The sequence below is a fragment of the Corvus kubaryi genome, unplaced genomic scaffold, assembly GCF_017639235.1.
Source record: "Corvus kubaryi isolate FWS band 111438036 unplaced genomic scaffold, C.kubaryi_AGA036_p1.0 37308, whole genome shotgun sequence".
Classification (NCBI taxonomy): Eukaryota; Metazoa; Chordata; class Aves; order Passeriformes; family Corvidae; genus Corvus; species Corvus kubaryi.
This window is the reverse complement of record NW_024581096.1, coordinates 440099-451418: the sequence shown is the minus strand read 5'-3', so window position 1 is coordinate 451418 and position 11320 is coordinate 440099. Positions and strand designations below refer to the sequence as shown.

The 11320-nt window shown below is 49.4% G+C and overlaps 1 protein-coding gene across 2 annotated transcripts; it reads left to right on the top strand.

Moving 5' to 3' along the window:
- Positions 1–365: 365 nt before the first annotated feature.
- On the top strand, positions 366–10479 carry LIPG (lipase G, endothelial type). 2 transcript variants are annotated; one of them, XM_042028171.1, is made up of 10 exons: positions 366–541; positions 657–829; positions 1821–2000; positions 2627–2738; positions 3865–4089; positions 4518–4760; positions 5238–5358; positions 5944–6162; positions 7216–7308; positions 8905–10479. In XM_042028171.1, exons 1-10 carry the CDS (start codon positions 454–456, stop codon positions 8924–8926), a joined length of 1476 nt encoding a protein of 491 aa, XP_041884105.1. In that variant the 5' UTR covers positions 366–453; the 3' UTR covers positions 8927–10479. The 2 variants fall into 2 exon arrangements, with proteins under 2 accessions (XP_041884105.1, XP_041884106.1); XM_042028172.1 differs by lacking the exon at positions 1821–2000.
- The last annotated feature ends 841 nt before the right edge of the window (positions 10480–11320 follow it).

The window sequence follows — 11320 nt, the reverse complement described above, 5'->3', positions numbered from 1 at the left end:
TAGGTCCAGAGGGCCCCAAGTGGCAAAGTTATGGGGGGTTCCCACGGGTGGAGATGGAAAGCACAGACCCCACTGGTACCTGGGTCAGCACCCGTGAGCCCCCCTCCCCAAACTCCCGCCAGTTCCCCACGCGGGGCTGCATGTCCCCTGTGCCCCTCGGGGTGTCAGCGCTGGGGACTCCCTGTGGCTCCCTCCAACCCCCCCATGTGTCCCCTGTGCCCCTCGGGGTGTCAGCGCTGGGGACCCCCGGGGACCCCCCCACGCGGGGCGTGGCCTCCCATTCATGCTGTCGGTGACGTCACGGAAGGCGTGACCAATGGGAGCGGCGAAGTGGCCCCGCCCATGGTGCGAGTCTTAAAGCGCCGCCGCCGCCGCCGCGCGTCCGTCCGAGCGTGTGTCCATCCATTCATCCGTTCCCTGCTCCAGCCCTCCGTCCGGCCGTCCTCCCGAGCCATGAGGAGGCTCTTGTTCCTGCTGTGCAGCGCCGTGTCCTGTTGCATCGCGGCGCGGGGCGCGGAGGCGGCGCTGCCGGCGGCAGGAGGTGGGTGAGCGCGGTCCCACGCGGGACCGGGGGAGCCGCGGAGCGGGTTCGTCCCCTCCCGGGGCAGGCGGGTTCGGAGGCGCTTTGCTGACCCTTCTCTCCCGCTGGCTCGCAGATGGCAGCGCGGAGCGTGTGCCGGCACAGAAGGCGCGGGTGAAGTTCGGTCTCCGCTCGTCGCCGGACGCCGGTGAGGATGGTTGCACGCTCGTCATCGGCCAGCACCAGTGCCTAGAGGACTGCAAGTTCAACGTGACAGCTAAAACCTTCTTCATCATTCACGGCTGGACGGTAAGTGTGAAGAATCCTGGGCAGTGCTGAGTCTGCCCACTCAGAGGGAGTAAACTGCCCTGCAAATGGGCTGTGTCTCCAGAATATTGATTTTCAGGAATTTCTGTGACTGCCTCATTCCCGAAGGTGTTCAAGGCCGGGTTGGATGGCACTTTGAACAACCTGGTCTAGTGGAAGATGTCTCTGTCCATGGCAGGGGACTTGAAACTAGATTATCTTTAAGGTCCTTTCCCACCCAAACCATTGTAGAATCCTATGAATATAGGAATTTGGGAAAACCTTTCATGTTCTGAGCACAGTGGTCTCTTAAAAGCTGTGCTTCTATTGAGATCTCTGGAGCAAAGAATTCTGGGTCAGGCTTAGGAACTCTGAAATCACCCAACTCATTCATAACTGCTCAAGATCACTTCATAGCTCTGTAATGTGAACGTGGCACTAAAATCCAGCTGACTGACCCCTGTGAATGTGACACTTGACTTCACGGGCACGTGTATAGACCTTCTGTAATCGTAGCTGTGTGCCCAGCCCTGACGTCTGCTACGTGGTCTCCTTGATAAAGAAACAAGAGGGCACACAGACTTTATCAAGCTTTATAATTCTGCATTTGATGAGGCTGAGTGTGTGGCACGAGGGCACTTATCAGCTCTGCCAGGGCTTACGCAAACCGTAGTGCCAGGTCTGGCGAATAATTTTGCAATCCATCAGAATTTCTGAAACTCTTGAGAAAAAGTGCGATAAGGTGGCACATAACGAATGCCTCTCCCTCCTGCCCTAAAAGGCAAGTGGATAATTACAGCCAGAGTCTCTCAAAACCTGTTTTTCTTACTCCATTGCAATGCATGCTCTTACTGCATTGCTGAGAGGTAGTGGGGCTTGCAGAGGAGCAGCATGCAGCTGGAGCAGCGTATGTAAATGACATGCAAATAACTTGACTGTGGAGGTGTCATCTTGGTCCTGCAAGCTGGAAACTGACACCTGAATCTCTTTCTAGATGAGTGGCATGTTCGAAACCTGGCTTGACAGCTTGGTGTCCGCACTGCAGGAGAGGGAGAAGGATGCCAACGTGGTTGTGGTGGACTGGCTCTCTCTTGCCCACCAGCTCTACACTGATGCCGTGAACAACACACAGATTGTTGGAAAAACCATAGCAAGGCTGCTTGACTGGTTACAGGTAGTGCAAGCTGAGAGCAGTCTCTGTTGTAATGCTCGGTTAGGGACTGTTGCACAAGGCTGCAGAGTGTTCACCAGCTCCAAGGCTCACCAGCGGTGCAGGCTCTGCTGTAACACCCACCTCAGGGCTTGGCCAGGTGATGGCTCATAGCTGCAGTGCTGCTGCCCTGCCTTCCTGAAAGATGCTGCCTTGCAGCACGCTCGGGTCAGTGGTGCTGAAGTGCAGTTCAGATTTGGGAGTGCTGCCTGAGCAATGTGGGCTTGGGAGTTGGGCATTCAGAGCCACCACTGGCTTGGCAGGAGGGTGGGGAAGGAGAAGGAGAGGTCCGTGGTGCTGCACTTGGCACCTGAGGCCATGGCCAGTGCTGAGTCTGCTGGCAGCTCCCAGGGGGAAAGTTGTATTCTTTATGATAAAGAGTATCTTAATTGGGGCTGGAACATGGGTAAACCACAAGGGCCATCCAAACCATTCCACTCATCTTGATGGAATACAAAACAAAGTGTGCTTATCTGCCCTCTTCCCCCCATCTCTTCTTGGAATTAGACTTTCTATTCCTGCAGATAGAAGTAGCACCAGATGCCCGGAAAGACAGGGGATCAAACTCTCATATTTTCTTTTCCTTGCAGGAAAACCCGCTCTTCAAGCTTGAGAATGTCCACCTGATTGGGTACAGCCTGGGTGCCCATGTGGCTGGCTTTGCTGGTAACCACGTCCATGGGACCATAGGCAGAATTACAGGCAAGTGGCTTTCTAAGCAGTCTCTCTCCTGTCCTTCCTGGCAGTGAGTTTCTCCGAAGAGGCTCCGTTTCCTGTGTTGCTACAATGTTGTTTTGGTGTTGTTCTTCCAGAAATGACAAGTTTTCTATTTGTGGCAGCAGTGGAAAGCACAGGTCTCTTCACATCAATTGTAGCAGGGTTTCAAAGAAAAAGCCTTACCCAGGACAAACTGGTCCTGGGTTTATTTGAATTTAAATGTCGGCTCGAAACAAGTCCAGCTCAAGCTCTTACTACCTAAATGCTATTCCTCTGAGTGATACTGGTTTTGTAATTGTAGCTCATAAACTAATGGAAATGAGAGCTATTGGGTGCTGTTTGTCCTACAGGATGTCTGATTAAAAAAAGAAAAAAAATCAAACAGCTCTAACCCCTCATTCTGGAAATATCTGAAGACTTTGCTTCCAGCTCCAGAGGAAAGCTGATTTCAGCATGTGAGAACTTAAGGCATAGTACAAGGGGTTGCATTAAGCATTTAAATGTGACACTGGCAGTGAGAATTCCACAGAGCCTAGCAATAAGTGTCTGTATTTAGTTAATCAGGAAAAAAAATCACCTGACAGTCAAGTTGTAGAAATGCTCTGGTGTGCAGCTTCAGGTTGGGGGTGAGGCTCAGGGGTTAACAGAGCATCCCAAACCCATCATGGGATCTCAGATGCAGGGATTACCTGGCTGCTGCTGAAATTGTGTTAGTCCCTCTGTATGTGCAGTCTGAGAACAGACTAAATGTCAATGAGGCAGCTTTGGCTGCCAGCTGTCCCTGGGGTGCTAAACCTCTTCTGGTCTTTGGAGCTGCCTCTTGAATCATGTCTTCACCATGACCTAGTGAAGGCTCTTTGCTTCCAACAGGCAATCTGATCATGGTGCTACTATTGGGTTGTATTGCTCCAAAAGTGGAGCGGGACATCTTTATTTGTTCCCTCGGTGAGCCCATGGTGAAGACATCTTCTGGGATAGTACCAGCAATGGGGCTGGGACTGTCTGTGTATCAGCTGGTGAGGAGACATGCCAGCAGCAGGCTTCTGGCTGTATTCTGTATGAAATAGCCCAATTTCTTACCTGGCCCTTTGTGTTCTGTCTCTGACTCCAGGCTTGGATCCTGCTGGCCCCATGTTTGAAGGAGTGGACCCCAGCAGGCGCCTCTCCCCCGATGATGCCAACTTTGTGGATGTCATTCACACCTACACCAGGGAAACACTGGGTGTTAGCATTGGGATCCAGATGCCTGTGGGCCACATTGACATCTACCCCAATGGGGGAGACTTCCAGCCTGGCTGTGGCCTAAGTGATGTCTTGGGAGCCATTGCCTATGGGAGTAAGTTCTCTTTACCTTTTGCCTCTGTTCAGTGTAGACTTCTCACAAGTAGACTGGCATTGATGCTGGGGGGTGGCCTTTTCCATAAAAGCAAAGAAAACCATTTCTTCCTTCTAAATTGTCTGTACTACTGGAGATAGTTGCTGGAAACTATACCTGCTTTTAATTCCCATTCTCACTCCCAACATCTGATCATAATCTGTGGTCTTCTTATGCTGGGACTAGGAACCTCTTGAAGCTCTTCATGGTAGGGGCTAAGAGAGCATCTCCCACTAACCTCCTGAATTGCTGCTGTTAGAGAACTGTTGAAGTTTGGCCACGCTCAGCTCATGTTGGGCTGCAGAAAGGCATAGCTCACTTTATCTTACGGGCTGCTGGGGTGACAACTGCTTAAACCCAGTGTATCCCTTGCAACTCTGCCTCTCTAGCAATTGGTGAAGTTGTTAAGTGTGAGCATGAGCGGTCTGTGCACCTCTTCGTGGACTCCCTGGTGAACCAGGACAAGCAGAGCTTCGCATTTCAGTGCACCGACTCCAGTCGCTTCAAGAAGGGCATCTGCCTGAGCTGCCGCAAGAACCGCTGCAACGGCATCGGCTACAACGCCCGCAGGATCCGGCACAAGAGGAACAGCAAGATGTACCTGAAAACCAGGGCTGACATGCCCTTCAAAGGTATGCTTCCCCTCCCCGGAGGAGCACGGCCTCCCTGTGGGAGCAGCCTCCCAGAGTTGGTGTTGGGAAGGATGTCGAGGTGGAGGAGCAGCATCGCCCCGAAGCCGTGCAGCTGCAGGCGTCGGTGTTCCACTGGCCCCCGGCTGCACTTCTGTCCTGTGGCATTAATGTGCTCCTTCCTCCCTGTGGAATGAACCCACAAGAATGCTCTGCCTTTTGAGCAGGACTGCAGTTCACCTGCTGTGCTTGCAAAACTCAACCTCAGAGCAGTGTAAGCCTTCCCCAGAGTGGAGCTGCTGCTGTTGTTGTGTAAAACTCAAATTTGTAATCAGCAAGGGCAGGAAAAAGTGATCAGTGCTGTCTCACTAAAGGAAGGGTCTGGTCTTTGCTAGCCAGCACTATTTCACACCAAGCAACGCTGAGCAACGTCTCTTTCAGCACAGTTGGTTCCATCTCTGCTCTCCCCTTTCTCTCCAGTCTACCACTACCAGATGAAAATGCATGTCTTCAGCTATAAGGGCTTGGGAGAGGTGGATCCCACCTTCTCTGTCACCCTCCACGGCACCAATGGAGACTCTGAGCCTCTCTCTTTAGAAATGTAAGTGATCTGCCTTTTGTGTTTTTACCTAAGTAAGAAGGCCACAGGGACTACACAGGATGGCAGCATTCTTTTTCCTCTGCTAACACTGGCATTGCATCCCAGCCTAGCAGCCTCGCTTCATCACCTTTCAAAAAAGCCTTTCATCCAGTAGCCTAATTATAATTTATTACTGGATGAATTGAGAACATTTTAATGTGCCCAGTCCTTTACATGCTAGCATTCATGTCTCATTGCTTTTTTGTGTGTGTTTGTTTGTTTGTTTTGCTTTTCCCTTTCCCCATTTGGACGTAGGCTGAAATATCTCTGGAGGTGCTGCTGACCTCCTTTAGCCTCTCCCAAAAGAAAGACCAGGCATAAAACCCACCTTTAAGCTATGGAAGGATGGCCAAGCTAAGTTCTCGATGCATTGTGTGGAACCAGCTATCTGAGTTCACCTCAGTGTAATCAGTAATTAACTGGTGACAGTTGAACGTGCAGCACTTGATAAGCTGTAAGGGCTGTGTTAAACTCCTGGCACAGAACAAAGGAGCACCTGGCATACTTCCATAAGGAAAAAATTCTGAGTGTCTGCCTCTCTTTCAGGCTTGATCTAATCGGCCTAAATGCTACGAACACCTTCCTGGTCTATACTGAGGAGGACATGGGTGAACTTCTGAAAATAAAGCTCACCTGGGAGGGGACATCTCAGTCATGGTATGATCTGTGGAAAGAGCTGAGGAGCTACTGGTACAGGCCCGTGAATTCCTCCCAGGAACTCCACATCAGACGAATACGTGTGAAATCTGGGGAAACGCAGCAGAGGTAATAATTGTGCTAGGCTGCACGTGAACTGACCTGAAACTTCAACCCAGAACTGAGAAAAACAAGCTGGTGTTTTGGCTGTAGTTGGTATCCTGAGCTGCATTTCATTTTTAGTGTCACCAGCTAATGCTCCTTTGTGGTGTAAGAGAGCAGGTCACTGTCCTGCATGAGGCTGCAAACAGGCTTTAAGCAAAACTAGTCACCACAGAGCAGATCTGGGGTGTTCTTTTGCTTTATTTTGATACTGTGGCATCCCCTGGGGCCTAAGTTAACCTGCTTCAAGGTGGTTTAGATCATACCTAAAGCGTTACAACACTGAACACCAAAAGTACTGAAACATGGATGGTCACAGCTGTTACTTACAGGCTTAATGTGCTGATTTGGCACAACCAGCAGGACCTAAAACTGCAACCAATAACATGGTGACACCAGCCCCTCAAGCACTGCATTGCTTCTTCTGGCATCTGCCTGGGGCTTGGAACGAGGTGATTTTTAAGAGCCTTTCCAAACCCAACCCATATCCCTGGATCATAGAGTTGACTATAGAATTCTAGTGGAAGATTCTCTACTGTGGCAGGAATGATTTTTAAGGTCCCATCCCAGCCAAATCATTCTCTGATTCTATGATTCTCTGCAAGTGGAAAGTTACCTGAACATCCAAAAAGTATTAAAACTTCCAAGCACATAGCACTGCACTCCCACTTCCTTCGTTAATGGTGATCTGAAGGTAACCCAGATTAGAGAGCAGCAGTTGACACTGACGATTTCCCACATTTCTCAGAGCTTTAAATAAGCATCACCTGTCATCTGTAAGGTATTCTGCATCCTGGCTTGTATGAAACACAGGGGTAGTAGAAGCAAAGATCCCCAGTTAAAATATTGAAGTAGGAAGTAAAACAGCTGCTCAAGGGGCTGATGGTGTATCCAGATGCTCTGTGGGATGGATGTCTAATCAAACAACTCGTCCTAGAATTAGCTGCAATCTGTATTACTTGTTAATTGTTAATCATGGAGACAGCAGGTACCTTGACTTCTGATTCCTCCTCCTCCTAGGTTTGCTTTCTGTGTGGAGGACTCCCAGCTAACCAGTATATCTCCTGGCAAAGAGCTCTGGTTTGTGAAATGCACAGAGGAATGGCAGAAAAGGTATGGAAGTCAGTCAAGAGAAATTCTGTCTGATGCATGTGGCTTGGCTGGGATGAGTGGAACCTTCTCCTTTTTTTTTTTTTTTTTTTTTTTAGACCCCAAAACCTCTTTTCTTTCATAAAAGATAAGGATTTTTAGCCTAAGATTCACAGCTATCAGACTTAATTTTCATGTATGCTATATCTATTGCTAAGTAGGTGATATTATTCTCCCTTCTGACCTTGGATTGTCACCTTGTACCTTTACATGTTTACTGCCAAATGAGTGTAGCTCAGTCCTTGGTCCTAATTGTGGTAGGTGCTAAATTGAGGTGCCACCAATGCCCCAGATCTGTGCAAGAGTGGAAAGGTAAGTAAGAGGCATCTATTAACTGCCCTGTAAAACAGGGGGAAGCTAGCAGGAGTGCAGGGCATTGCCTCAAAGATTGTTTCAGTCTGGTAGAAGACCCTGAGCTGCCAAGAAATCTCTTGGTTAAAGTTTGAGCTCAACTGAATGAGCAAGACACAGGTGAGGACTTGCCACGGTGTTACAGCCCTGACTCCTACAGCCTCATCTCCAGGCCTGCTGATCTCTTCTGGTCCAGGAGAGTGCAAACTCTGCCACGGCCAAAGCATCTCAGCCTTGCTTAACCTCTGGGGGACTTCCCAGACACCTAGAACTATCCTCAGAGCATGACTTCCAGGAAGTCTGGTCCCAGCAGCAACAACCTGATTGCCTCAGATGCCTCCAGTCATATTTTGAATGAATCCCTATTCATTTGACTAAAGGATACTTTCCTTTGGATTCAGCCCAGCCTTTTGCCCTCTCTTAAATTTCAGTTTGGAGACTTGGAGCTTTATCACTTCTAATCCAGAGGACAAAGTGCTTGTTAGGGCTAGCAGAGCCCCGTGGAAGTCAAGCTTTGCACAGCCCTCCTGGGCAGCAGAGCTCGGCTCAGAAATGCGAGCTGGTCCCGCTCCAGGTTTGGCAGAAACCAGCAAGCTGTGCTATGCACGGTAGCAAACAATTCTGTGAATGAAACCCCTGTGCAAAAACTTGTTGCCCTGCCACAAGTCTCGAAAGATTGAGTAAACAGTCCTGCAGGTACAATAAAAGGCTGTTTTGATATGCTACTTGGTAACCCCCATAAAACAGAATTGCTGGCAGATGTGCCCTTCCTGCTTGCTCGTGCTGTGCAGCTTGTGCACGAGGCAGAGGAGCTGAGCTCAGCTCCAGCACACCATTTTTTCTAGGAAATGATCCTTTCTCCCAGAAATTATGAATGATTACTTGCTGTTCAGCTCTCTGTTTCTGCCAAGTCAGTGCAATATTATAGTTCCCTACTTGGAGATTGAGCCTGCAAACATCTGTCCATCCCAAATGGAGCTGCACAGGCAGGGTCTAGCTCAAGCCCTGTAATTTCTGCTTGCAGCCTGCATAATGTCTGCTGCAGGCTCTCACTGAGTAGCTACTGGGCAAAGTGTGGCTTTGACAGAATAAAACACCAGCCTGTGCTGTCCAAACCTGTTCTTGGCATCCCAGAAGTTCTTAGAAATTCTTCATTACTCCTCTTAACTTCTGCATTTAACTAGGTATCTTTTTTGCTGTTTTCCCCAGATCTGTCTCAAATCTCCTCTGAAGGCTCCCCGTAAGACTCAAACCAAGCAACCTAGATGCATGAAGACCACACAGGTGGCAAGATGCTCTGGGGAAAACCTGGCTTGGTAGCACTTAAAACAACTAGCTCTTAAGGACAAAACATCTTGGACTGGATGCAAGAAACTGAGGAGCAGTTGATGAACTGTGGTCCTAGACCTAGAATAACTAAAACTCCATTTTCCCTTTCCCGAGGAGCCTGGTTTGTGCATTTAACCTTGCCTTGACCTGTTACACGCTGCATTTTCCCTTCCCTGCTCCAATTAACTAGAACTATGGGTGAGATCTTCACAGACTGAGAGCTCAGCTATGATCTTCTGGTCTGCCTGCCAGTGGAGTTGAGAAGACAAATAACCACGCTAACTGCCCATCAGACCGTGGATGACAGAGCCACCAAGAACAAATTAGCACCTAGGATAGGAGTTACCATGGTCCTGTAGCACTGTGGGCTGTGGGAAGGGGAGACCAGCACAGGTCAGCTGTGTGGGGTTGTCCAGGGAAGGGCTGGGGATAAGCACAATGCCACTTAATTCAAGTTGTCCTTTGCTTGCCTTAAAAATAATCTGTTCTGATACTGAAATGTCTATTTACCTGACATATGGCCTGATAAGAAGGCAGTGCTCTGTCCTCCCTGCTCTGGGGCAGGACACGGTGCAGGTGGTGGTGGTGGTGGTGGTGGCAGCTGCTCCTTGCCCCCTGGTCAGTGTCCACAGTGGGACCGCCCAGTCCCACAAGTGGATCCCTTTTTAAGGGGCAAAGAGTAGCTGCCCTTGTACTGACTACAGGGATGGAGGAAGGTGAAGCACTGTGCTGCCTTGGGAGAGCTTTGCACTGCTCCCTTTAACTGCTGAGGATGCATTCCTCTCTGCTCAGAAGCTGTTGTAGTACCAATGCATAATTAAGACCTTATTTATGAGTAAAGTGCCAAACATGCTGCCCTCATTGTCACAACACCCCAGTTGGATTCCCTGGTCCCAGGTGATCTTGGCTTTGCTTTGAGTTGGACAGACTCTACAGCTGTCCTGTTTGCTACAGCAGAGTGGACCTTGTCAGGTGGTGAACTAGGTTTTGTTTCGGTTGCTTGCTTTTCTCTTTTTTTTTTTTTTCCTTTTTATTTTTGGAAAGAATTGGTAAAACAACCCTTGAGCTTTTGGCATGCAGAAAGGCAATCTCAAAAATGGTGTTGCCAGGTGGTGCACTGAGGTCTGAAGTCTTAGCAAGACCTTCTGAGGCCTGCAAATCTCTTCAGTTTTTGTAAAGCTTCAATCCAACCAAAGCAAGCACATTTGGGGATATTTTTTTTCATGGTTTTATGCAAAGTCTTCAATAACTGAAGCCTTTGGTAAGTATCTGTGACTTGTTGCCATGCCATACTTAGAGAAGTTTCAAAGCCCTATTTGTATATTGTGGTTTTTGTATGACTTAAAACATAATTTATTTCTCATATTGTATATATGTAAAGTTTTAAACATTTTGGTTTCTAGTAACAGTTTTTATAAGCCTTGAGATAAAAAATAAAGGGCTTTGTAAAAATCACTGAAGTCTTGTTATTGATCACAGAATCATTCAGGTTGGAAAGACCCTCCAAGAACATTGAGTCCAACCCTGCCCCCAGCTCTGCAAAGGCCACCACTGTCCCATGTCCCCAAGTGCCACATCCACACACATCCAGGCATGGGGTTTCCACCACTGCCCTGGGCAGCTCTGCCAGGGCTCAGCAACCCTTTCCATGAAGAAATTTTCCCTAATTTCCAACCTGAGCCTCCCCTGGCCCAGCCTGAGGCTGTTTCCTCTCCTCCTGTCCCTGTTCCCTGGGGGCAGAGCCCGACCCTCCCCTGGCTGCCCCCTCCTGTCAGGGACTTGTGCAGAGCCATCTACCAAAAGCTTTGACATTCCTTGCCAGAACAGCTGTCTATGACTGTCTTGTTCCTCTCTGCAGGTCCCTGATACCTGCAGCCATGTACAGCACCCTCCTTCTTCTTCAGCTCCACTGTGTTGCCAAGGCCAGGCTGTTCTCTCCATGCACCCATCACTGAGGGCCTTCAGGAATGGGCCAAGTCACTCCATATCTAAACTTTCTCTGCAGAAATGCCCCTCATGAAACATTAGGAGAGGGGGGACATGGAGCTGATCCCAGGTCTGGAGCCCCTCTGCTCTGCAGCCAGCCTGGGACAGCTGGGGGTGTTCAGCTGCACAAGAGAAGGCTCCAGGGAGAGCTCAGAGCCCCTGGCAGGGCCTAAAGGGGCTCCAGGAGAAATCAAAATCCTTCTCTGGTTTGCAGTGGAGGGATGTTCTGGCTGCCCCTTCCCCACAGTGACCATAAGCCCCATGCAGCAGGGAACTCCAACAAAACCATTAACCTTTCCTTCCCGTGCTG

What these genes read in the sequence shown, in the direction of transcription:
- LIPG (XM_042028171.1), top strand. Translation starts at nt 454, where the DNA reads ATGAGGAGGCTCTTGTTCCTGCTGTGCAGCGCCGTGTCCTGTTGCATC. An exon ending in GACCATAGGCAGAATTACAG is followed by an intron (nt 2,739 to 3,864) that starts GCAAGTGGCTTT and finishes CTCTGACTCCAG; the next exon opens with GCTTGGATCCTGCTGGCCCC. An exon ending in GGGAGCCATTGCCTATGGGA is followed by an intron (nt 4,090 to 4,517) that starts GTAAGTTCTCTT and finishes CTGCCTCTCTAG; the next exon opens with CAATTGGTGAAGTTGTTAAG.